Source organism: Protopterus annectens, chromosome 3.part1 (genome assembly GCF_019279795.1).
Source record: "Protopterus annectens isolate FY-2018-M chromosome 3.part1, PAN1.0, whole genome shotgun sequence".
In the NCBI taxonomy this organism is placed as follows: Eukaryota; Metazoa; Chordata; order Ceratodontiformes; family Protopteridae; genus Protopterus; species Protopterus annectens.
The window spans coordinates 533,516,282-533,542,855 of NC_056732.1; the positions used below are offsets into that span (position 1 = coordinate 533,516,282).

The 26,574-nt window shown below is 40.6% G+C and overlaps 1 protein-coding gene across 1 annotated transcript in view; it reads right to left on the reverse strand.

The window, feature by feature from the left end:
• Positions 1–26,574, reverse strand: part of XYLB (xylulokinase) — a 1,259,970-nt gene that overhangs the window by 524,390 nt on the left and 709,006 nt on the right. The window contains exon 15 of the mRNA XM_044066952.1: positions 19,576–19,672. Coding sequence (XP_043922887.1) covers positions 19,576–19,672 — 97 coding nt within the window. The remainder of the gene's footprint in view (positions 1–19,575; positions 19,673–26,574) is intronic.

Here is a 26,574-nt window from a genome sequence, read left to right on the forward strand (position 1 = left end):
CTGGGCAATCATTTATTAATCCCTACAAAGGATGGATTTAGACCTGAACACGGCACTATCACTGCCCTTCTTTCCTTTCTTGATATCATTAACCATGTTCGTGACTCAGGTAATATTGTATCTTCCCTTTTCCTAGACTTATCCAAAGCTTTTGATACTATTTCTCATCATTTACTTCTTTCTCACCTCTCTCTAATCAACCTATCTTCATCTTTTATCACTTGGTATCAATATTGATATCAAGCTGTCAAGTGGAAAAATTCCATCTCTTCCTTCCTTCTTACTCCAACAGGAGTACCCTAAGGCTCTATTCTTGGTCCCTTACTATTTAATATTTTTATTAATAATTTCCAGGACTGTATACCAAAAGTTAGACTTGTCCAATATGCTGTTGACTCAACTATCATATGTTCTTCCAAATCCCTCACAAATCTTATGCAAGTAACTCAAAATGCCTTTACTAGTACTGAGTCTTGGATGTTAAATAACCTAGCTCTCAATTCACCTAAAACTAAAATCGTGATATTCACTCCATCAAGAAACACTAAAATTTACAAGACCTCCTTCTTGATAGTCAGCCAAAATAAGATCCCCATCAAAACAGTTCCTCATACCAAGCTTCTTGGTGTTATAATTGATGAACACTTAAAGTTTGACATTCATCTGCAAACTAATATCAAGAAAACCCATCAAAAGCTCAGAATGTTGTATCGGCATAATTATTTTTTCACTCCTTCAACTAAACATACCCTTGCTGTTACTTACCTACGTCCCTCTCTTATGTATGGAGCTCTTCTCCTCACTAACCTTCAATCCTCTCTAAAGGCAAAGCTTGCATCTTGCTGCAATAAAATCTCTAAGTTTGCTACTGGTTCCAAATCCTCATCTCACTACTGTGATTCTCTTCACTCCTTAAACTGGATAGAACTTCCTAACTATCTTTTTTATATTCAACTTGCACCATGCATAAACTCTTCTTTAATCCCTCTATCTGTCCTTCCCCTCTCTCCTAGTTTCATCCTTCATCTTCCTGGAAGATCACTTAGATCTAAAAACCAAAATCTCCTTGAAGTTTATAAACCCATACGTAGTCCAGGACAACTGTTGTCATTTTCTCTAACACGTAAATGGAACTCTCTTCCGCCACATATAGAAACTACTCAGAACCATTCCATTTTTAAGACTAGTACATTCTTACCTCTCATCTAACTGGGAATGCTCCTGCTCTCATCCTGCCTAACTTTTATCTATTTTTCCTATTTTCTATTAATCTGCAGTAGACCATTATATTCCATGTAATCCTATCATTTTTGTTATGGAATATGCCATGTAATTGCTTTTTATTATTATTTCTTTGTCAAGTCAATGTCTTTTTCATCTTGCTATTTTTGTATTGTTATCTAATATTTAATACTGTGTGTGAAGCTTTTCTCCCCGGGCCTCCATTGAAAAAGGGTTCTTTTTGGCCCAATGGACTTTCCTGGTCAACAAACTGTAAATAAACAAACTACTCTGTGTTTGACTGGCATTTAGTATAATGCAATATAAGCAAACAGATCTTTTCTCCCTGGGTCTCCACTGAAAATAGGTATTACTGAGTCGGACTTTCCCGGTAAACAAAGACAAATAAATAAATATATATCTAATCATGGTCTGGGGCAGCCATCCCGTAAAAACTAATCAAGAAATGAATGACACTGCCATCTGACCATGTGACTGACTCCACCACCAGACCACTAATCACCCCACCCAGCTGAAACACTAAGTCCAATGTGCACGCAGGAAGCAAAGGAAACCACCTGAGTAAACCCAAATCTCTGCATAATACGAAGGAATTCCCCACCTAGAGTCACAGATCTTCATCAAACCAAATAAGTCACAGACAATCAACCACTTAGGTGATGATAATACATAGGAGATGAGGTTATCCATAAACTCCTGAAGGAAGTCCACAAAGTCCTGAAGGAACATCCTTGTATTAATTAGCAGGTAGATGAGAAACAAGGAGATACCAAGAGTTTGCTCCTATTGCCATAACATATTCAAGTGAGTTGGTGGCCCCAGCTGTAATCTCCTTCAGCCCATGGGAAGAATGGAAAAAAATTCTACCCCACAAGCAGGCTTTCTGGTTTAGAATGTTGCAGAGCTAAGAACCCTAGTCGCACAGTGGCTGCAAGAATGGATCTGCAGTTGACGGGGTTGAATAACAAATGCCAGGTTATGGACAGGAAGTAGTCAGATAAAAGTGCAGACTTGGTCCTAACTCTCCTGGCACTGACATATACTGTCTTGGCCGGAGGTGTATGGGAAAAGGTTCCTGTTATCTGTCCCAGACTAAAACAGAGAGACAAGAGTATAATTAAACAGTTAACATTTACTACACATACCAGTCAGCCTTAAACTAAATAAGATTGAAACTGCACCCCAATGATAATAAAGGATCCAAAGATACATATGGATATTTATCCGTTTCTATTACATATGACAAAAGGAACTGACATGGAACATATTCTGTCAAAAACGAGGGTTTCCCTACACCTCTCCTAGTCCATAACATTTGAAAATAGTACTAAGTCCAAATGTAGAAAAGAAAAGAAAAAGAAAAAACACTTTAATACTAAAAATAAATAAGCAAGACACCAGTACAATGTGGATTTGTAGATCATCAATACTAAAGTTCTCAAAGAACCAAAAAGTCTTGCAACCTTCAGCATCATTATGTCCTTCTCAGAAAACAGAGTATGCTTGTCCTTGAGGAAAAACAGCTATGACCCAGGTAAAATACTCCCAGCATATAAACCATGACACTTACTAGCCTCTTCTCCACCACACGCAGCTTTCTTTCATTTGTCTATCATCTACCATCTTAGCTTGCAAAATCAACAGACTGGCTAGTTGATCCATCGCATCTTTCCTAAACAGCTGGAACTCATGAAAAACTACTAAAATGTCCAGTGGATCTGTATTAGACACTTATTGTCCAGTAACTGTGCTTTTTAAAAGTGACAGATAAAAGAATGAAAATCCAATAACAATATAACATTTCCTAAGATGCAACATCCACAAAAATTAATTCTGTTTCTTCACTATGCTACAATAATCATTATGAAAATAAACAACAGATCCTTAGAACTTGATAAAGCCACTTTCCCAAGCAGCTTGCACTATCATCAATTAATTGACTCCACAGTTAAGCAACACTTTGCTGCCACAGGACTTAGTGCACTTTATTTTTAATTTTTTGGTCTCTGATGCCTGCCAACCATCAGCCCCCTGTAATTTATACAGACTGCTCATTCCCCATTAGATAACAGCTATCTCCAAGTCATTCCTTCCTGTAAGAACAGAGCTAACCATAAGGCCATCATGCAAGTTTCCATTAGGATGTTTTTTTTTTTTTTATACCTTATCCACCTTTTCCCATTGTATGCATGTGCATAGACCCCACGGAGAGATGTGCAAATGGCTCAATCTTTAACTGCTCATGCCTTAACAAAAGCCCTAACTCCCTATAGGTAACATGCCTGCATGCCCTGGTCTCCAGCAGTGGTTCAACCATGGAGATATGCCTGGGCAACTGGCCCACACCAGCCTCTAGTCCAGGCAAGCGGACAAAACCCACTCATTCCCACTCCCACCCGTGCCCAGCTCCCCATCACATGACACATTAATCTAATTGAGATTGTCTGGGTTGTAGTCAGGGCTCCATCCCTTTGTGCCAGACAGACAGGTTGCCTCAGGTTATTGCAGTTGTTACCAGAACCTTTCTTGCTTACTCTTCAATGTGTGTGCTCAATCTCAAGTGGTTTTGGTATGTCTGCCTCAATTAACACTTCCAACAACCATGTCTTTAAAAAGTGTATCATACTCTGAAACTTCACCTTTTTCAGGCAGAACAGACAGTCTGATGTTGCAACTCACAAGGTCCTGCTGTTTATGCATTTTACGTAAGTAAGTCTTCTGTGAATTCAGTTTGGCTTCATTTTCAGAAACTCTCTCATCTATGTCCTCATGATGGAATCCAGCACTGTGATTCTCCTTAAGGCCATGATGTGCATCAATTTCAGCTACTGGAATTCTTTTTGATCACTGAGTGGAAATAAGCTTATATAAGCTTGATGTCTATATCAACATTCATAAACATACAGAGATCTACATTTGCCATTGCCTCTGGACTACAAGCAGATGGATTCCCCCTTGCTATTAATAGTCATCTACCATGTGGCTCACCTACTTCAACCAGGCCTTCAGCCACATGCTACAGGTGTTGAAGAAAAGCTTGAATTTTCCTTCCCTGATAGATATGGGATGCTCACTTTGCTGATTTGTTTACAGCCCAACATAAGGGCTTGCTTCACTTTCATGTTAAATGTTGTAAAATGGGATACAACAACAGATGCATGCCTGAAAGTTCCAATTTAATATTTTTGAATTGTGGTTGCCTGAGCACTCCTACTTTGTACTAGCTGTGCTCTTTGTTCCACCCTGCTCAAACCCTAAAGTACTTAATACTGAATCGACCTGCAGCAGGCTTTGCATATCAGCTTACCCGTGTTATATATAGTATACTATTTAATGTGCAAGGACATTGTTGCATAAATTCTTATGTTCTTTTATTACCTTATGTATTCTTCAGAGTTTTTGTCCCTGGCACCAAGACCCTGTGGGACAACTAGGATAATAAAATAAATATATTAGTATTGATGATTACAAAAGATTACAAGTGATAGCACTAGTATTTAAATATCCTAGAGTGCAGTAATTTCAGCTCTGGATGAAATGCTTGCTATAATACCAGGGACAGTAAGAATGAAAGTTGTCCATTCAAAGAGTTTTCAAATTGCTAAGAATTACATATAGAAAAGTGATCTATTCCATCAGCTAGTGGAAGACTTTAGAATATAAGCAATGCTCCAAGAATTACTAAGTCCAGAAACCTTCACTGGAAATGTTGAAATATAATGCACACATTCTACAAGAATATCCATTCAACCTTCAGTCAGAAATGTTCAACTTCAGAAACAACCTGTCCTATATTTCCAGATCCAAAGGTACAAGTGATAACAAGATAATGAGAACAGACTACAATCAAAGACAGCATGCGAAAACATGTTTTAGGGGGCAAACTCTTTTAATGAGAAGTGATAAGCAGAAACATGATTCTTTATTCAGTTCACAGCCATACCAGATAATTGAGCTAAAAGAATCATTGATTACTATAAGGAATGGAAAACCCAGCATCACCAGCTAATGGTCTTTTCTGAAGCCCCACCATAACACTGGAGATGGTGGAAGAAATAATTATTGCTATGACTCGGAATTTTGACATTCAGCCAGCATTTGACAGTTCAAAAAAAAGATTACTTCACAGTCAATTCCTTACACCCAGAAGGTCTCACAGAAACATGTCACAGAAACATGTAAAGTTCTTACATAAATGGCATTCATCCATAGACAACCCAAAACTAAAGGTAATGCTACTCAATGCCAGAAGTCTAAACCTCAAGATGCACGCACTCGAGACTCTCCTCAGTATGGAGAAAATCGATGTCTGTGCAGTAACAGAAACCTGGTTCAAGGCTCCTGAGAGCACCCCAACACTAGATGGTTATAACTCATACCATGCATTTCGGCCCCAAAACTTGGACCAAAGCACAAAAGGAGGGGGAATATCTATATTCATCAAAGATACCTACACCTCCAGGTTAGTGGCACTGCACGAAGCATCGGAAACCATCCATGTGCAACTAACAGCAGGCAAAACTGCCTTTCAGTTTGTAGCCTGCTACAGAACACCCTCGCTATTACAGGAACCCCACTTGGCATTCCTGAGAACACTGGAGAATATGAAGGTCTCTCCAAACACTATGTTATTGGGTGACTTCAACTACCCAAACATTGACTGGGAAAACTACTCAAGCCCAAACACCCTCGCCCAACGGTTCCTTTAATTTATAAACTCTAACGCAATGGAACAACTGGTCACCACTCCCACAAGAGGGAACAACATATTGGACCTGGTCATCACCAACATGGGGACTCTATGTTCCACACCAGAGGTAAACCCCTCATTGGTAAGATCAGACCATAAACAAATTTCCCTGGACATCCATATTCCATCCCCACCCCCAGCCAAGGAAATCACTGTAAAGAATTTCTCAAAAGCCAACTTTGCACTTCTCAAGACTGAGGTGGAATCCTTCAAAGCCTCTGGGCCAGAGGATAATACAGCCCAATCCGCAGAATCCTTTACAAATGCATTCTATGAGCACCTGCAGGAATGCATGGATCATGCTATCCCAAATAAAACCAAGACTCACTCCTCCAAAAACAGGAGACCGGTCTGGTGGACCCCAGCCATAAATAAACTATACAACAGAAGGAGGAAGCTACTACATGACAGAGCAAAATCCCAAAAAGTGAAGGCATCTCTGATCAGTATTAGCAAGAAACTTCGATCCCTCATAAAATCATCAAAGGCCAGTTTCGAAAGAAAAATTGCCCTAGACACTAAAGATAATCACAAGACCTTCTTTAGTTATGCCAGGAACATGGGCGGAAACTCCCAGATATGCTCTGAATTGTTGCATAACGGTACAAAATATACCGAACCTACAGACATAGCCAACATCCTGGCAGACAGATTCAGCGCAAACTCCCCCCCCCCCCCAAAGGACCAAATGCCTATCCCAACTGAATGTAACCTCCCTGACATCACAGATGCACAGGTGAAAGCTGCCCTTTCCAAAGCAAAAAACACAGCATCTATGGGACCGGACGGTGTCCCAGGCTGTGTCTTACATGAGCTCCAAGAAGAACTGAACCCTCACATTAAGTCACTGTTCAAACCTAGCCTTACTACAGGATATGTACCCAAAGAATGGCGTACAGCTACAGTGGTCCCACTCCACAAAGTTGGTGCCACAACGGACCCTGGAAACTATCTCCCCATAAGCCTGACTAGTCTGGTCTGTAAAGCTATGGAGCGTATTATCATGGAACTCATAAACAAAGACATTGGGAGCCTCCAGACACTGGACCCTACACAATTCGGCTTTGTTAAGGGCAGATCTTGCCTCTTAAACCTAGTTGATTTCTTTGAAACTGTTACCAAAGCCATAGATGAGGGCAAGGTAGCCCACACAGCCTACCTGGACCTCGCAAAAGCCTTCAACACAATACCCCACTCGGGCATCATAAATAAGCTTACCAGCTTAAATATCAACCCCTATATCACAAGATGGGTTGCAAACTGGCTCAGAGATAGAACCCACATGGTCAGAATCGCAGGTGCCATGTCCGAATCCAAACCAGTTACAAGTGGCGTCCCACAGGGCTCAGTTCTGGGACCTCTCTTGTTCGGTATATACTTCTCTGAGGTTCAGTCTAACACGGGGGGATTATGGCTGACAAAGTTCACAGATGACTGCAAACTGGGGGCCATAATCGAATCTCCAGCTGACACAAGCATCCTCCAAAAGGGTCTCACAGAGACGGATGCTTGGTGCCAGAGCCACGGCCTCAAGCTAAATGCTAAAAAGTGCATAGTCATCCCCTTTGGGAAAAATAAGGTGCCCACAAATTACCACATAGGTGGTAATCCATTAAGTACGGAAGAAATAATTAGAGATTTGGGGACCAACGTAGATAGTAATCTCTCCTTTGATAATCATGTTGCTAAAGTGGTTAGAAAGACCTTCTATATAGAAAAAACAAAAGCGAAGCACTAGAAGCAAGAACAAAACCGCAATAACTAAAAAACGTTTAATAAGCGCTTTCGGAAAGCTTAGTATCTTTCCTTCTTCAGACATGAACCATCTTTATAAAGAGCTCTTTATATAGACTTTTACAAACATCATGTGATCCACTTAATCACGTATACAGATTTAAAACAACACAACACTTGCTTCTAGTGCTTCGCTTTTGTTTTTTTAGTAGTTTGTTTGCTTTTTTGGTAATAGACCTTCTATACAGCCCACCTTATCACGAAAGGGTTCGCATCTAGCTCAAGAGAGGTCATTGTGCCCCTCTACTCGTCACTCATAAGGCCCATAATTGAATACAATGCCCCTTTTGGGATGTACCTTACCCGACACCTGCAGCAACTGGAGAAACCCCAAAAGTACCTCACCAAGAGGATCATGGGCTACAAACAGATGTCCTATGCAGCTTGACTAAAGAAACTCCAGCTCTACTCAGTTGCTTACCGCCTACTCAGAGACGATCTATGCCTGACGTACAAAGCCATGTCAAACCCAGAATTAATGGACATGCTCCACCTCAAAAAATCCAAGTCCCTTAGAGCTACACACTCCAGGGACCTAAACCTCAGCACAAAAATAAATAGGACATGCTGGAGGGACAGATTCATTTCCCAGAGGCTCCCCTCACTCTGGAATAGAATCCCAATTCATGTTAGACATAGCCCCTTGCTGACCCTCTTCAAGCGTGGATGAGAAATCGCAAATTCACCCCTGGGATCTCTCCTGTGTCCCTGCTAGACAGAGGCACAGTAAACTAATCTTAAAAGGGTACCTTCTGTGACCTACTTTACAGAGGCACAGTAGGCTAATCTAATAGGGAGGCGGAAGCCAAATACACTCTGGCTAGGCTTATAAATGCCCTAGGGCAGATAGCCTAGTATCTACCTATGAACCTATGAACCTACACTTGTTCATCTAGAAGGCTCTCAAATACTGAACTATGCACACTGCTTCAAAAACTGCTGTTGTTACTTACTTACTACAATTGTTTAATCTTTTAATGTATCTGGGCTTTTTTTATTCAGTTATATCCAAGTTAATACTTACTGTGCCCAAATTCCTGCTTTTCATTGTACCTAGACAACTCGTGTTTGGTTTCCATGGACTACTAAGATCTATGTATCGTGAATTTCTGTGAACTTCCAGTACTTGTGCATGTTTAACTTCCTCAAGCAGCCATTTTAGCAGAGTGTGTTTTAAAAATGCACACTAAGCATAGAATGAATAGTAAAGTGATGACTGCTGCCAGTGTAAGATATACAGCAGATATAAAAAGTGTACAAACCCCTGTTAAAATGCCAGATTTTTGTGATATAAAAAAATGAGACCACAATAAATAATTTAAAAACTTTTCCTACCTTTAATGTGACCTGTAACCTGTACAATTCAGTTGAAAAACAAACAAATATGTTAGGGGAAAAAATATAAAAAATAAAAAATGTACAATACGCTGGTTGCATAAGTGTGCACACCCTTCAACTAATACTTTGTTGTGTGTGCACACCCTTAAACTAATACTTTGTTGAATCACCTTTTGACTTAATTACAACATTCAGTCTTCTTGGGTACACACCTGCCATCAATTAAACAGGCTCTGATTAACCCCAAATAAAGTTCAGCTGTCCTAGTAGGATTTTCCAGACATTTACTCAGTTCCCTGCTACAGCAAAAGCCATGTTTCGCAGAGAGCTTACAAAGCATCAAAGGGATCTCATTGTCAAAAGGTATCAGTCAGGAGAAGGGTACAAAAAAATTTCCACAGCATTGGATATACCATGGAACACAGTGAAGACATTCATCAAAAAGTGGAGAAAATATGAGACAACAGTGACGTTACAAAGAACTGGACGTCCCTTCAGAACTGATGAAAACTGGTCAGGGATGCTGCCAAGAGACCTACAGCAACACTGAAGGAGCTGCAGGAATTTCTGACAAGTACTGGTTTTGTACTACATGTAACAACAATCTCTGGTATTCCTCACGTGTCTGGACTATGGGCTAGGGTTGCAAGACGGAAGGCTTTTCTTACACAGAAAAACATCCAGGCTCAGCTAAAATTTGCAAAACAATATATCAAATCTCCCAAAAGCATGTGGAAAAATGTTATGGTCTGATGAGACCAAGGTTGAACTTTTTGGCCACAATTCCAAAAGGTATGTTTGGCACAAAAACAACACTTCTCATCACCAAAAGAACACCATCCCCACGGTGAAGCATGGTGGTGGCAGTATCATGCTTTGGGGTTGCTTTTCTTCAGCTGGAACTGGGGCTTTAGTCATGGTGGGGGGAATTATGAACATTTCCAAATACCAGTCACTTTTGGCCCAAAACCTTCAGGCATCTGATAGAAAGCTGAAGATGAAGAGGGATTTCACCTTTCAACAAGACAATGACCCGAAGCATACATCCAAATCAACAAAAGAATGGCTTCACCAGAAGAAAATTAAAGTTTTGGAATGGCTCAGCCAGAGCCCAGACCTAAATCCAATAGAAAATCTGTGGGGTGACCTGAAGAGGGCTGTGCACAAGAAATGGCCTCGCAATCTGACAGATTTGGAGTGCTTTTGCAAGTAAGAGTGGGCAAATATTGCCAAGTCAAGATGAGCCATGTTGATAGACTCCTACCCAAGACTGAATGCTGTAATTAAATCAAAAGGTGCTTCCATAAAGTATTAGTTTAAGGGTGTGCACACACAATAAAGTATTAGTTTAAGGGTGTGCACACTTATGCAAACAGCACATTGTATGTTTTTCATTCCCCCCACCCAACAGATTTGTTTGTTTTTCAATTGAATTGTACAGGCTATAGGTCACATTAAAGGTGGGAAAAGTTTTGAAATGATTTACTGTGGTGTTATTTTTTATACCACAAAAACTTGCATTTTAACAGGGCTATGTACACTTTTTATATCCAATGTGTGTGTGTGTGTGTGTGTGTGTGTGTGTGTGTGTGTGTGTGTGTGTGTGTGTGTGTGTGTGCGTATACATATATACACATAACACACACTTTTAAGAGAGTTAGTGTCTTTAGCCTCTATCAAGAGTCTCAAACAGAAATCATGCAATCTGCTATCCTATATGCATCGCACAGTCTAAATGTAAATGCTGATGAAACTGGCTGCATACAAGTGTGTGCCTGTGTTATTAATCTGGGCCTTCCTGAATACCAAATGTTATGTAGTATCAAAAGTGAGATAATTTTTTTAATCTTTCATTTGTGAAATGATGCATGTGAGGCTACCTGATAACCTTTAAATTCTTAGGGGAATCTGTTTGAGAATGGGGAATTGTGGTTCCAGAAATGTCACTTATTCCTGACTGGAGCAGAATATCCAAGGAGCCTAAAAAGGTTTGGTGAGCTACATTTGCATGTTACAGGGGAAGAAGCCATAAAGGTTTAAAATACATTTGAGTTTCAAGAGTGTGAACAAGAGTACACAGTTGTGCCAAGACAGTTCAGCTGAGAAATGATCAACTGCTTTGTCATTTTTCTTTGGTTTGAGATTTATGAGTGGAAGATAGACATGTCAGGCTATGTGCTACGCATAGACAGGTTCAGGAAAAGAAAATATAAGATTGGGGTTATTTCAGAGGCTTGTAGTGGATGTTGTATTTTAGTAAAGTCAAGTTACATCTGCTATTATATTGGCATATTATGCATGTCCTAATAAACTGTACAAAAAAGGAGAATTTTGCTTGCTGATTAATGTTCAGGTAATTTGACTGGTGATTTTAACCCACTTCCTCCACTGGAGTCCTGTAAGTTTGTACTCTAACGTCCAGCTTTGACAAAAACAGCTTATATCCTCACAGTTTAAACAAATGTCCATGTCTCTAGAACAATAAGGGTTACTAAAATGGCAAACTGCTGAGAAAGATCTAATCTCTACAGTTATATAACTCCTAGCATTCCTTGGATTCTTGGACTTAAACTGGACATTACATCTGAAACATGCCTAAAATCAGCTTTACAAAGGGTATGTACAGCATCAGAAGCAGAAAGGACTCTCTTGTCTGATGGTGATTATAAGTAATTATGGCAAAACCTAGGTTAGTGTCACCACCAGGGAATCAAAATTGCAGGCATCAGCTACTAGTCATTTATGAAAGGACACACCAGAAGGTTGCAGTAATCTAAGACCTCTGCTAACATGGCTAAAACCTTAGTAAAGACCCTGATAGCACTGGATACAGAGTGAAAGCATCTTTTACCAAAAGATCCATCCACCCTAAGCAAAGCAAAGCATAGAAACCACCAATGTACTACAAAGCCACTGTTATGCTAATATGCACCATTTACATACATAATGATACTCCCATAAGACTTGTGGGAAGAGCTATGTGAGGACTGCTGAGAAGGCTGAAAGTCTTAATTCAGCAATGGAGAGGACCTCCTGGGAAATTCTTGTGCAACAGAAACAGATGGCCGTAAATTTCAATTCCACAAATCTCTTGTGAAACAGACTATATTGTCCTTTTAGCAAGTCTGGAATGAGAATGGTGCAGTAACTCTTCCAACCACAAATAAACTGAGAAGAAAACATACCGGTGGCATTCTATGCAATTCTTGTTATCTTGCCATTATGTCCAGAAATCATGAGATTATCCAAGCTGTGTCAAACCCTAAAACCATCCTTTACTAGTGCAACTTGATGGTGGTAAGCAGGAATAATGGAGGCAGGCTGAGCAGCCATTATATCTGAAAGCTCTGATGAAGGAACAAAGAGTCAAGAGGGTTTGACACTTGACAGGTCATACGTGATATGACTAACTTATCTAAGTACAGAAGGGAAAGGGTTACATGGGTTCATCAAGAGCAGAATGAATTCTTCTTCTGGAGATCATCAGTAACTTCATAACAGGGCCTTTCAAACATCACTCTGTCCTGAAGGGGTGAATCTAGGGAACCCTGGTGCAGTTCCTCATGAAATAAGAACAGTTTTAGCCATACAGTCCTATGGAAGTAGGTTTCTATGAATGTAGTCCAGGATACTGCCTCTTCAGCATCAAAGCTACAATGAGCCATGTGGAATCTGACCAAAATATAGTACCAAGGCTTTCCCTATAGCCCCTTGCTCTAGAAAGTCATGACATAAAGACTTGCTTACCTAGAAAAGGCTGACAATGAAATGCATGAGACAAGGTTTAACAGATGGAGCCTTGAAGTGACACTGCAACAAATCCTTTTACCATGCCTCTTTATAACCTTTGATCTTCTGACTTTTTTAAGAGACCTATGATAAGATGAATTAATAACAAAGGAATTTGTTTTGGGAGTGATCATAGTGAAGAAAAGATCATTCACAGGGTTGCCAATACAAAATGGTCTGCCATTCTAAGTGCTACAAAACTTAATTCCGTGTGTTTCCAAGCAGTAATTATAGCATCCCTAATATTAGGTCCTAAGGGAGGACTAACTCAGGTTTCTTTTTCTTTGTTGCTAAGGTAAACATTGAGATGCATTTAAGGGGAGAAAAAATAGGACAGAAGACCATGTCAGAATGGATCTGATGAACCTGGGAACTTATAAAAAAGAGAAAGCTTCAGCAAGAGAGTTGGATAGCCAGAACAGCTTAATGCCACAACCACTTATAGCACAGTTCCCATTGTACCTTGTCAAAAGCTGAGTAATCACCAGGAAAAGATGTCCAATGGTTAGCATCCAAGGTCCAACTCAAAACTAACCAAACCAGCAAAAATCATGACTGACACAAACACCAGAAATCGCAAGGTGTACTCCAGGCAGTACCAAAGCCAAACACAAACAACCACACAGTACAAAATACATAGAATTAAGATATCTATTCAGTTGAGGGCTTTCATCTTACAATTAAATCAGGATTTCATCAGAACTAAAATAAACACCTATCCCACCATTGCTTAAATAAGCTTATTGTTCACATGAACTGAGTGTACAACTAATTCATTCAAAAGTCTAAAGAACTAATCTTTCTATAAAAAATGGTTACAATATAAAATTACAAAAAGTGTACACACCCCTGTTAAAATTCCAGGTTTTTGTGATATAAAAAAATGAGATAACAATAAATCATTTCAAAAAATTTTCCACCTTTAATGTGACCTATAACCTGTACAATTCAATTGAAAAACAAACAAATCTGTTAGGGGAAAAATATAAAAAATAAAAAATGTACAAAAAGCTAGTTGCATAAGTGTGCACACCCTTAAACTAATACTTTGTTGAAGCACCTTTTGATTTAATTACTGCATTCAGCCTTCTTGGGTAGGAGTCTATCAGCATGGCACATCTTGACTTGGCAATATTTGCCCACTCTTCCTTGCAAAAGTGATCCAAATCTGTCAGATTGCGAGGGTACCTCTTGTGCACAGCCCTCTTCAGGTCACTCCACAGATTTCCTATTGGATTTAGGTCTGGGTTCTGTATGGGCCATTCCAAAACTTTACTTTTCTTCTGGTGAAGCAATTCTTTTGTTGATCTGGATGCATGCTTGGGGTCATTGTCATTGAAAGGTGAAATTCCTCTTCATCTTCAGCATTCTAGCAGACGCCTGAAGGTTTTGGGCCAAAAGTGACTGGTATTTGGAACTGTTCATAATTCTCTCCACCTTGACTAAAGCCCCAGTTCCAGCTGAAGAAAAGCAATCCCAAAGCATAATACTGCCACCACCATGCTTCATCGTGGGGATGGTGTTCTTTTGGTGATGTGAAGTGTTGTTTTTTGTGCCAAATGTACCTTTTGGAATTGTGGCCAAAAAGTTCAACCTTGGTCTCATCAGACCATAACACATTTTTCCACATTCTTTTGGGAGACTAGATGTATTGTTTTGCAAATTTTAGCCAGGCCTGGATATCTGTGTAAGAAATGGCTTCCATCTTGCAACCCTACCCATATAGTCCAGACATATGGAGAATACAGGAGAGTGTTGTCACATATAGTACAAAACCAGTACTTGCCAAAAATTAATGCAGCTCCTTCAGTGTTGCTGAATGTCTCTTGGCAGCCTCCCTGACCAGTTTTCATCTTGTCTTTTTATCAATTTTGGAGGGATGTCCAGTTCTTTGCAATGTCACTGTTGTCCCATATTTTCTCCACTTTTTGATGACTGTCTTCACTGTGTTCCATGGTATATCCAATGTTGTGGAATTTTTTTTGTACCGTTCTACTGACTGATACCTTTCAACAATGAGATCCCTTTGATGCTTTGTAAGCGTGCTGCAAACCACAGCTTTTGCTGTAGCAAGCAAATGAGTAAATGTCAGGAAAATCCTACTAGGACAGCTGAACTTTATTTGCGGTTAGTCAGAGTCTTTTTAATTGATGGTACGTGTGTACTTAAGAAGACTGAATGCTGTAATTAAATCAAAAGGTGCTTCAACAAAGTATTAGTTTAAGGGTGTGCACATACAACAAAGTATTAGTTTAAGGGTGTGCACACTTATGAAACCAGCGTATCGTACATTTTTTTAAAATATTTTCCCCTAACAGATTTGTTTGTTTTTCAATTGAATTGTACAGGTTAGAGGTCACATTAAAGGTGGGAAAAGTTTTGAAATTATTTATTGTGGTCTCATTTTTATATCACAAAAACCTGGCATTTTAACAGAGGTGTATACACTTTTTATATCCACTGTATTTCACTAATAAATCTATTCTACAGATATTTTAAACAAGGTTGAACCTCCTATAAAAATACTGGAATGAACAAATAAAGACATAAATACATATCAAATATATACTTGTCCAATAAATATCTAAAAAGGGCAAGCTCTGTTGCATAACACTATTTCCTGTGAGTCATATGTTCATAGATAGGTGCTAGGCTATTGGCCCTAGGGCCTATGTAAGCCTAGCCAACTAGGTTCCCTGACTTTCGTCACCCAAGAAAGTTATTTTCCTGTGCCCCTGTTGAGCAGAGCCACAGAAGTGATCCCCAGGGTGAATTTACTACTTCCCATCAATTCATCAAGATTTTTCTTGAAGAGTGCTAATGAGGAACTTTGCTTGACATAGATAGGTAGCTTGATCCAGAGCATGGGAAGTCTCTAGGACAGGAATCTATCCTTCCAGCATGTTCTATTTATTGTGGTGACAAGGTTTAGGTCTGTAGAGCGTGTATCCCGAAGAGATTGGGATTTCTTTAGGTGTAGCACATCCAACAGCTCTGGGTTTGACATAGCTTTGCATGTTAGGCAGAGATCACCTCAGAGTAGGCGGTATGATATGGAGTAAAGCTGGAGTTTTTTGAGATGGTCAGCGTAGGACATCAGTTTGAGGCCCATAATCGTCTTGGTGGTCTTTCCAGCTGTTGCAGATGTCTTGTGAGGTACATTCCAAATGGGGCATTGTACTCAATAATGGGTCTAATCAGTGCCAAGTAGAGGGGAACAATGACCTCTTTTTCCTGGATGAGAACTTTTTCATGATGAGATGTGCCACACAGAAGGATTTTCTGACTACAGTGGCGATGTGATTATCAAAGGAGAGACTACTGTCCACCTGAGTCCCAAGGTCTCTTATCACACATTCGGCATTAAGAGGACTGCCGCCTATGTGGTAGCTCATGGGAACAGAGTTTTTACCAAAGGGGATGACAATGCACTTTTTTCTGTCTCAGTGAGGCCCTTCTGTAGGATGTCCACATCACTTGGAGACTTGACGACGGCACCTAGTTTGCAGTCATCTACAAACTTCGTCAGCCAGAGGCCCTCTGTGTTAGCCCTTACTTCAGAGAAGTAGATACCAAATGAGAGAACCCAGGACTGAACCCTGTGGTACTCCACTTGTCACTGGTTTGAAGTCAGATTTGGAGTCTGCAACTTTTACAATGTTTGTTCTGTCAGTAAGCCAGTTGGCAACCCATCTTGTGATGTATGGATTTATACCTAGTTTAGTGAGTTTATGGTGATGAAAGCCTTGGTGAGGTTAAGATAGGCTGTATGAGCTGCCTTACCCTCGTCTATGGATTTGGTGACTGTTTCAAAGTCGTCAATCAGGTTCAGAAGGCATGATCTGCCTTTCAAAAACCCGAACTGGGTAGGGTCCAGAGTTTGGAGATTACCTATGTCTTTGTTTATGAGTTCCATGATGATGCGTTCCATGGCCTTCCAGACCAGGCTCGTCAGGCTAATAGGGCGATAGTTTCTGGGGTCCGTGGTGGCTCTCTCTTTGTGGAGTGGTATAACTGTTGATGTGCACCATTCAGTGGGTACAAAGCCTGACATGAGGTTATTATTGCACATGGTGCTTAGGTGGTGGGCCAGTTCATTCTGAAGTTCATGTAGAACACAGCCTGGGATGTTGTCCGGTACCATGGAAGCTGTGTTCTTGGCTTTGGAAAGTGCAGTTTTTACCTGCGCATCTGTGATTCCAGGGGCTCTGCATTCTTCCGGTATAGATATGGGCCCTTTAGGGGGTGAGAGGGGGGTAATGTTAGCACTGAATCTATCAGCCAGGATGTTGGTGATATCAGTTGGTTCTGTAATTTTCGTGCCATTGTGCTGCAACTCAGAGCAGACCCGGGTGTTGCCATTGAGATTCTTGACATAGCTATAGAATGCTTTGTGGTTGTCCTTAGAATCAGAGGCAATCTTGTTTTCATAGCTAGCTTTGGAGGATTTTGTGAGGGATCTCAGTTTCTTACTGAGGCTGACCAGGGAGCTCCTCCATGTATGGGATTTTACTCTCTTCTGCAACAGTTTCTTCCTTCTGTTGTGGAGTTTGTTTATAGCAGGGGACCACCAGATTGGCTTCCGTTTTTTGGAGGATAGCGTCTTGGTTCTGTTAGGGATAGCATGATCCATGCACTCGTGTAAGTGCTTACAGAGTGCATTTGTGTAGGATTCTGCAGTCATAACTGCAGTGCCCATCTCCATGGATGTCGTGAAGTTTGCCACGTCTGTCTTAAGAAGGATGAAGTTGGCTTTGGAGAAATTTGTTTACAGTGGTTTCCTTAATGGGGGGTGGGGGCAGGATGTGGATATCTATGGTGATTAGCTTAGGGTCGGATCTGACCAACGAGGAGTTGACTTCAGGTGTGGAACATCGCTCACTCATGTTGGCAATGACTAGGTCTAGGGTACTGTTGCCCCTGGTGGGGGTGTGGATAAGTTCATCCAAGGGATTGGAGTTTATGAATTCTAGAAAGTGTTGAGCGAAGGAGTTGGTACATGAGTAGTTTTCCCAGTTAATGGTGGGGTAGTTGAAATCTCCCATTATTAGGGTGTTTGGTTGAACACTAATATTTTCCAGTATATCAAGAAAAGAGGAGTGGGAATCCTGGGGCATGGTGGGGGATCTGTAGCAAGCTAGAATCTGGATTGCAGTTTTTCCCAGAGTTAGTTGCACTTGGATAATTTCGGATGCATTACGTTGGGCAACTACCCTGGAGGTGTGGCTATCCTTAATGAATATGGACACACCTCTGCCTTTGTTGTTCCGGTCCAGGTTAGATGGCCAAAAGGTATGATATGAGTTATGGCCTGGTAATGCAGGGGGTGCTCTCTGGACCCTTGAACCAGGTTTCAGTCACAGCACAAACATCAATGTTCTCCATTTTAAGGAGTGCCTCGAATGAGTGCATTTTGAAGTTTAGACTTCTAGCATTGAGTAGCATTACCCTCAGTTTTTGTTTGCCTGTACCTGCTACGGTGGTGAGTTTGTCATTTGGACCTTGCCTAAAAAAGGCACTATAGGGGCGGCAAGAGCCTTTGCCAGTATCCGGAATCCCAGGGTTGACAGGTGATCTCTGGCAAAGCAGTGTTTTTAATACAGCCCCAGCTGCAAATAATGGTACTACACACATATGTGAAACAAAATGTATTGGTGCTTCACATTCATTTCAAATAAATATGTAGCCCCATTACATGCACCTAGAACAGATCACTGTCTTGCAGAAAGTAGCCTTATGCGACAGCCTAGTCCTTCCTAAATAACCCCACAGTTTTTCAGCACACAACCTATGAATCCCCAACTCATTTAGGTTACAACTCTCATTCTGTAATTCTGTCTGATAATGTCATTTCACAAACTGATAGCAGCATTTGTATATTGAACTGCACAGTTATTTTCACAATCCGTGAGACATGGACCTAGATGACATGTTTAAAAGCTGATGTGAAAATGCTAAGGAACAGTGAAACTATGAGTTGTTTATTTTAATTATGAAATGACTGACTTTCTGCATTTAGAAGGAAGAAACAAGGGATTAAGGAAATGCTTGAGCTACAGAATTGGCATCCACAGTATATCTACATACTTGTTTTTCTGCTGGCCCATGGAAGGCCAGTTGTGTTAGCAGTGTGACCAAGAACAGTGACGCCATGTTAGAATGAGAAGGAGGATTCTGTGGTTCTCTGTCATAAATCTGCATTGCACTTTTTTGTAAAGTTATAACCTCTGATAATTTAGGATTGCTAACATGCAGTTCAGCAATGGGATTGTTAAGTTACCTATTAAGTGGCATATTTTGAATTACTTAGCATTTCTGATATTGTCATCAGTTTCATTGCTGGTTAATTTTTAAACAGGCTGTATATATGCACATTTAGCAGTGCTGCTTCCTTCATCTGACCAATCAGCGTTCTCATTTTCCTTATCTGTTTTCTAAAAGCACTACAAATGACCATACACTAAGCATGAAATAAGGAATATACAAATATCTGGAAAATATGGTGTGGCTGTCTGAAAACAATGCTAATTCTTTGGCACTAGCAAAGGAACACGCACATCAGCAGTAATGGCTGCAGCAAGAGACTGAAAAAAGTAGCAGCTCAAGTTAAAAATGCACAAATAAACTCATAGTTTTCATCACCACTGATATGTTTAACTTACAGATTTTATAACCCAGTTTTTCTGCATGAATTCTCTTTGCCAAAAACTGGCCTTCTATCAGAGCTCGCACCTCCACATCTGGGGGAAATTCTGGTACCTAAAACAAAGTAAAACAGTAAAGGAATGACAGAATAGCATATAAAACAGAAAAAAAGAACACAGAAGAAAGGGACTTACCATATATAGAGTTTTAATTAAAGGGTAATACATTTAAAACACACACACACCACAGATCAACGTATTTTGAGAAGAGATTTACAAGTCATTTCCTCTAAGGATTTCTGCCATATCAACAGCACTTTAGTGTACTGGAAATTAAACATCCAAATATAAGTGTGTTAGTTTGTAATGGAGATCTGTCTACAATACTGTTTACAAGATTATAACACTGTTTTCCCAGTAACACCTGCAGATCTCATCAGTAAAATTTTAATGCCATTGTTATTAACATGCTTTACAAAGGTTCTCCAGTCTGTCATAGCGCATGTTTTAATTTGTTCTCTGATTACCCACCTAAGCCAGTTCAAGATCACAGAGGAGATACAGCCTGTCCTAGACACTTCACAGGGATGTTTCTGGAATTCCCCAGAGCAGCTACAAAAGAAAAAGACGTGAAAGAACTAGAAAGAGAGGCTGTAGAGGCGGAGCTGCTGCTAAACTGAAGGGAAACCACCACAGGCCTGCATTACCTTCAGTATTACTTGCAAATGTCTGCTTACTGGATAATAAAATGGGCTATCTGAGAATGGAGCTCATAAAAAATAAGGTGAGGGGCACCTGTTTGTTCATTTTCTGTGAAATTTGGCTGCATAGTAACATTAGTGACAAATCTGTGAACCTAGATGGGCTAACTCTCTTTAGAGCAGATAGATGTAAAAAACAGAGTGGTAAAGCTAAAGGTGGTGGTATATGCATCTATGTTAATAACAGATGGTGCAAAGACTGTAAGCTGGTTCACTCATACTGCTCCGAAGATGTGGAAATACTGACACTAAAATGCAGACCTTTCTATGTACCAAGGGAAATCAGTGGGATATATGTCACAGCAGTGTATATCCCTCCAAGTGTTAACACCACTGAAGCTCAAAATAAACTCCATAATATTATCTGAGCTACAAAGCAGAAACACAGAATTTGCACACATGATAGCTGGTGAGTTCAACAGAGCTGAGCTTAAGGAGGTGCTATCCTATTTTTATCAGTAAGTGGATTTCCTCACCAGAGGGGAGAATACCTTAGACAAAGCTTACTGCAATATTAAAGGAGCCTTTAAAGCTCTGAAGCACCCCAACATAGGCAGCTCTGATCACACTGCCATCCTGCTTCTGCCTACCTATAAGCCAGCTTTGATCAGAGAAAAAACGACAACTAAACAGATCAGACTCTGGCAAGAGGATTCCATGGATTGGCTTCAGGACTGTTTCAATACCACCTGCTGGGAGGTCTTCAAAGATGCAGCTAGGCACAACCTCCAGTTAGACATAGACATCTATACTGAATCAGTTCTTGTCCACATACATAAATGCATGGAGGATGTAACTACCATGAAAGCCATAAGTGTAAGAGCTAATCAGAAACTCTGGCTCACCAGGAATGTCTACAAGCTACTGAAAGAAAGAAACACACCCTTCAAGGCAAATGACAAAGAAAGGTTAAAGTTGGCCAGGTCACATCTGAAAAAGGGCATCAAAGAGGCAAAGAGGGAGTATGGAAGGAAAATTCAGATCTGCTTCCAAGACATGAGGGATATGAGAAGCCTATGGAGGGGGATACAGCAGCTCACAGACTAAAAGTCCAAATCCCCCCAATGTGATGGCAGCTTGGAATTCCTAAATGAACTGAACTCCTTCGTTGGCAGATTTGAGAAGTACACCATCGTACCTTCTAAAACAAACACTGACAAAAAAGAGACAGTGCTCACCTTAAACTCTGAGGAGGTGAGACTTCAGCTTAAGAAGGTGAATCCTAGGAAGGCTACTGGACCAGACAACATACCTGGCAAGATGCTGAAGGGGTGTGCTGATCAGTTATGTCTGGTACTGATAGACATCTTCAACTCATCCCTTGCTATGGAGAAAGTTCCCTCGTGTTTCAAGGAAACAAGTATTGTCCCACTTCCAAAGAAACCCAACCCTACTTGCCTCAATGATTTCAGACTGGTCACCTTAACCTCAAATGTCAAGAAGTGCTTTGAGAGGATTGTGAAGAAATATCTATCTGTGAGTCTGCCTAAGTTCTTCGATCCACTCCAGTTTGCATACCAGGCAAATAGATTGACTGCAGATGCTACATTAATCACAGTACACCTTACATTAAAACACCTATAAGGGAGGAATAACTACATAAGGATGCTGTACATTGACTAGTTCTGCGTTCAACCCTGTGATACTGATGCAATTGGTGGATAAGCTTGTGAAACTCGGGATAAACAAGCACCTGTGTAACTGGACTCTTGACTTTCTGATTGGTAGTCCCCAGTAGACATGCACTGGAAACAACACCTCTCAACGCATAGTCTTGAATCCTGGTGTTTCCCAAGGTTGTGTGCTCAGCCCCTTGCTCTTCACCATCCTCACCCATAACTGCACTGCAAAACATAAGTCAAACCATATTATAAAATTCGCTAATGATACTGCAGTCATGGGTCTCATTAGTGGTGGGAATGAACATAACTACAGGGATGAGGTGAACACTTTGCCTGGTGTGACAGGAACAATCTGGACATGAATGTTAATAAGACCAAAGAAATGATTATGGACTTCAGGAGAAAGACAACAGTTCACCAACCACTCACTATCAAAAGGGAGGTAGTAGAGAAAGTCAAAATAACCAAGTTCCTGGGCCTTCACATCTCTGATGACCTCTCCTGGGCTGCTAACACCAACCATATAGCCAAGAAGGCTCAGCAGAGGCTTCACCTCCTAAGAAAGCTCAAAAAGGCCAGGCTCCCACTGTCTACCCTTACCGCTTTTTACAGGGGATCTAATGAGAGCATCCTCACTAGCAACTTCATAGCATGATTTGGCAACTGCACAGTTGCTGAGAAGAAATTACAAAGGGTGGAGAGGGTGGCTGACAAAATCTTGGGCACAGACCTCCCTTCTATTCAGGAGCTTTTCTTTACAAGAGCAAGAAAGAGAACATATAAAAACACTTGCTGATTCTGGCCTACAACTGGTTCTCACAACTTGCGTCTGGAAGGCAGTACTGCAGCTTCCTCTGTAGGACTACCATATCAGGAACAGTTTGTATCCTACAGCTGTGAGACTTATTAATACAGACACCAGCCATAATACCTGATACATTGCAGCCTCTTTTTTTCATTTAATCCTGCTGCTCTGAGCAGTTACCACCAGCATTACTATTATGCAATATGATGGCTATACTGAGTCACGTCTAAGGTTAACAAGTGCAATATGGTAACTAAACAGCTGCTATTCACTAGTCTCTATTTATTCTCTATCTTACCAGTGTAGGGGTTTGGTGGCGGGTATTTATTTATATTTATCACTGGATATTGGGTACTGAATGTGTTTATGTAATGTGAACTACCTCCTGCATGTCATACGTGTTATTTTCTTTCTTATGTTATTCTCGTTATTTGCACTGTATTTCTCTCATGAGCTGACATTTGTAATTTCGTTTAGGCTGCACTTGTGTGGTCCTAAATGACAGTAACGTTTCTTTGAATCTTTAATCTTCTCAATTTGGAAAATCACCAACTTGGTATGTTTTAGGGATATGGAAGTAAATCAGGGCAACCAGCAAAATTCCACACAGACAGGAGGAGGACATGCAGTATCCAAACAGAATTTAGCCCTGATAGGAACTTGAAAGGAGAAGCAAGGTGTATAAGGCAGCAACACTAACAGCTGTGTCAACAAGATGCCACCCTGCCAAAGGTTTATGACAAATCAAAATATGTGAGTGGTGTGTGTGTGTGTGTGTGTGTGTGTGTGTGTGTGTGTGTGTGTGTGTGTGTGTGTGTGTGTGTGTGTACCTCCAGGTGTTGTCCAGTTATATGGAAGTAGTATAATTAATCAGGGAAGGGCTGTGCATTACATAGTATCTGAGGCATATGGAATGGTAGACAGTTATTTTATAACTTGTAGTCTGGGGATATTTTCTGAAGGGGGTTTCTTTATTTTTACTGTAAGTAGCATAGATTTCTGAACTGTTGAATGTGATACATTCCAAATCCTTATTTTCTTTCTGTAGTTTGATGGTGAGCCTGTGGTATCTTACACCATGTACTATAAATGAACTTGCAGTGGAAGGCATAATGCAATAATATGATGCTAATTTATTAATTCTGTTTTTGTACTTTGTGATACAGGCTGTATACAGCAATGAATTATTAATGCTGTTTTGTACTTTGTGACAGAGGCAGCATACAGCAGTGAAGGTACATAGTAGCATGATGTTGGGTTGGATGTGAAGGATATTACCTGTTGTGTTGTATTATGGCATTACTGACACTGGTGGATACATGAAGGACCAAACACAGTATAGGGGGAGCTTTCATGAAGGGGTTCTAAATTCTGTGCATAGTTCTTGAAGGTTAGCAGCTGATGTGGCAGAGACAGGTGGAAGGTCAAGGTCTTAAGGGAGATGCTGGAGCTATGTAAAGGGAAATAAATGTGGTACTCCAGAAGAAGAACAAAGAAAAGGTGTCTGAGACTTAACCACATCTATTTTCCTCAGACCTATCAACCTTTATCTTCAACACTGGTTCATTCCACAATTTCTCAAGTAGCCCAAACACCATGCACAAACCCTTGCCTTTTCTACCCAACTCCTAATTTACTCTACCAGATTAGACATATTATCTACCCTAAGAGCTTGCTCCTTGTTCTTCTCCCACTTCAACTATATCTCAAGACCCCCTTGTTCTTCTGACACTCCACTTCACCAGACTCAATAGCATCATATACATTTAAAAGTTAAGCACACCCTTCCCCTCATACCTTTATCAGATGTCATCTTTCCCTTGGTAATCCTGAAGTACCTATCCTGCAGCTTACTTATCACTTCCTCTCCAAGGCTCAGGCCTCTCCTTTCTGCTGTACCATCTCCATAAATGAAAACGTTTCACACAATTGGTTTGGCACTCCCCAGCCATGAGCACTCACAACCCCAAGTCCTCCATCATGCACTCTTCAAACGGGAAATACTACTAATGTCTGCTCATGGTATCTAAGACCTGACCTTTTCCATAACTAGCAGAACTCCTTCAGGATTGCAGGTAAATGTTCTCTTACTCTCAAAATCAGTAGCCATCTGCAAACAGACTACAGTGCACTACACCTAACCGTCTTTGCTTCAGCCTTCCCAAATGTTCCTTAATTCTTAGGAACAAAATCTCAAACACCAAAAGAGATAAAGTGACAACATGCATCCCTCATAGACCCCCCCCCCCACCTAAATGAAGCTCCCTCAACAAGACAAAGTTCACTGCCACTCTTTTCATATGTCTATAATGTACCACCTCCACCTATTTAATTCATCTTTCAGTATGCTCTTCATAAGGGCCCAAATGAGCAACTTAAAGTCCTTTTAAATGTCCATCAGAACAGCTCCTGTACCCTTTATTCCCCAACTCCTCATCTCTCCACCCAATCAAAAAAGCCCATTGCCAGCCAACTCTCAGATGACCTGCTATAAAACTTGCTCAATCCAGATTCATTAACTTCCCAGTTACCGCTTTCAAATGTCTGCTCAAAACCAGAGCAAAATTTACGATTGTCATTGATGAGCTCAGATGACAATTCTTACATTCATCTTATTTGAGCAACACAATGAAATTCTAAGTTAACTGATCCATTTAAGCTTTTTCCATTACACAGGTGTGCTAAAAGACACACCACAATACCCTCTTACCTCTTCTTTCACTAGTTTAGAGAAATTCATAAGGAAGCCATCCTCTTCTCAGACTTCCCACAGTACCCAATTACTTTGTCTTCTTCTTCTTCTGTGACTAACTCCCCTTCCAATCCACTTTCCGTTACCCTGAAAATAGGCCATAAACAAAAAGCAAATAGATGAACAGATAAACAACCACATCCATCTTTGAAAAACACTCTGATTTCCAAAAAGCACTCCTTGTCCCACTCTTTATCCTGTCCCTCATCATTGGCTCTGGATAAATCCTCACAGAAGTCTGAGGGCACTGTTCCTATTTACTCCCTTCTGTTTTTCTGCTAGATTCTCAGTAAACTGTGCATCCACCCCCCCCCTCCACACACACACACTCAAACACTTTTTATCTCCATGCCTAAAACCCGACCTCACTTCACTTTCTTTTCACCTTGCTACCTCAAGTTCTATTTTCTCAGTTGCCTTCACATCCATTTAAAGTTTCACTTTGACACTTCCACTGATGCTGCTGGAGACAGAAGTCAAGGCTATCATCATGGGCCTCTGGCTGACCAAGTTAGCAGATGATTGCAAACTGGGTGCAGTCACAGAATCCTCCAAAAGTCACAAATACCCTTAAAGATGACCTGATACAGACCAGTAGCTGGTGTCAGAACCACAGTCTAAAATGGAATGCCAAGAAATGAATAAAAGTATCCTTTGTTAAGATGCCTACCCCTAGAAACTACCACTTTGATAATACACCCCTACGAGTAGACCTAGTGATAAGGGAACACATGTAGACAGTAATGTGGCCTTCGATCATGTTTCTAAGGAGTAAGGCAATCATGCTATGTTGCACAGCTTATATGGAAGGGTATGGCATCCAAGTCCAAGGATGACATTGCTTCACTGCACTCAGCCCTCATCAAGCCAGTTATTGAGTATAACACCACCTTTGGTATGTACTTGACCAAGCATATGCAACAAGTGGAGTTTCCACAGACATTTCATAAAAAAAAGAATACTGGGTGTAAACAAAATTCTACATGCAGACTGCCTGAAAGCCCTGTCCTTACCTTTGGTCTCCTACAGACTGCTGAGGGGTGATCTATGCCTGGTCTACAAAGCATCCTCTGATCC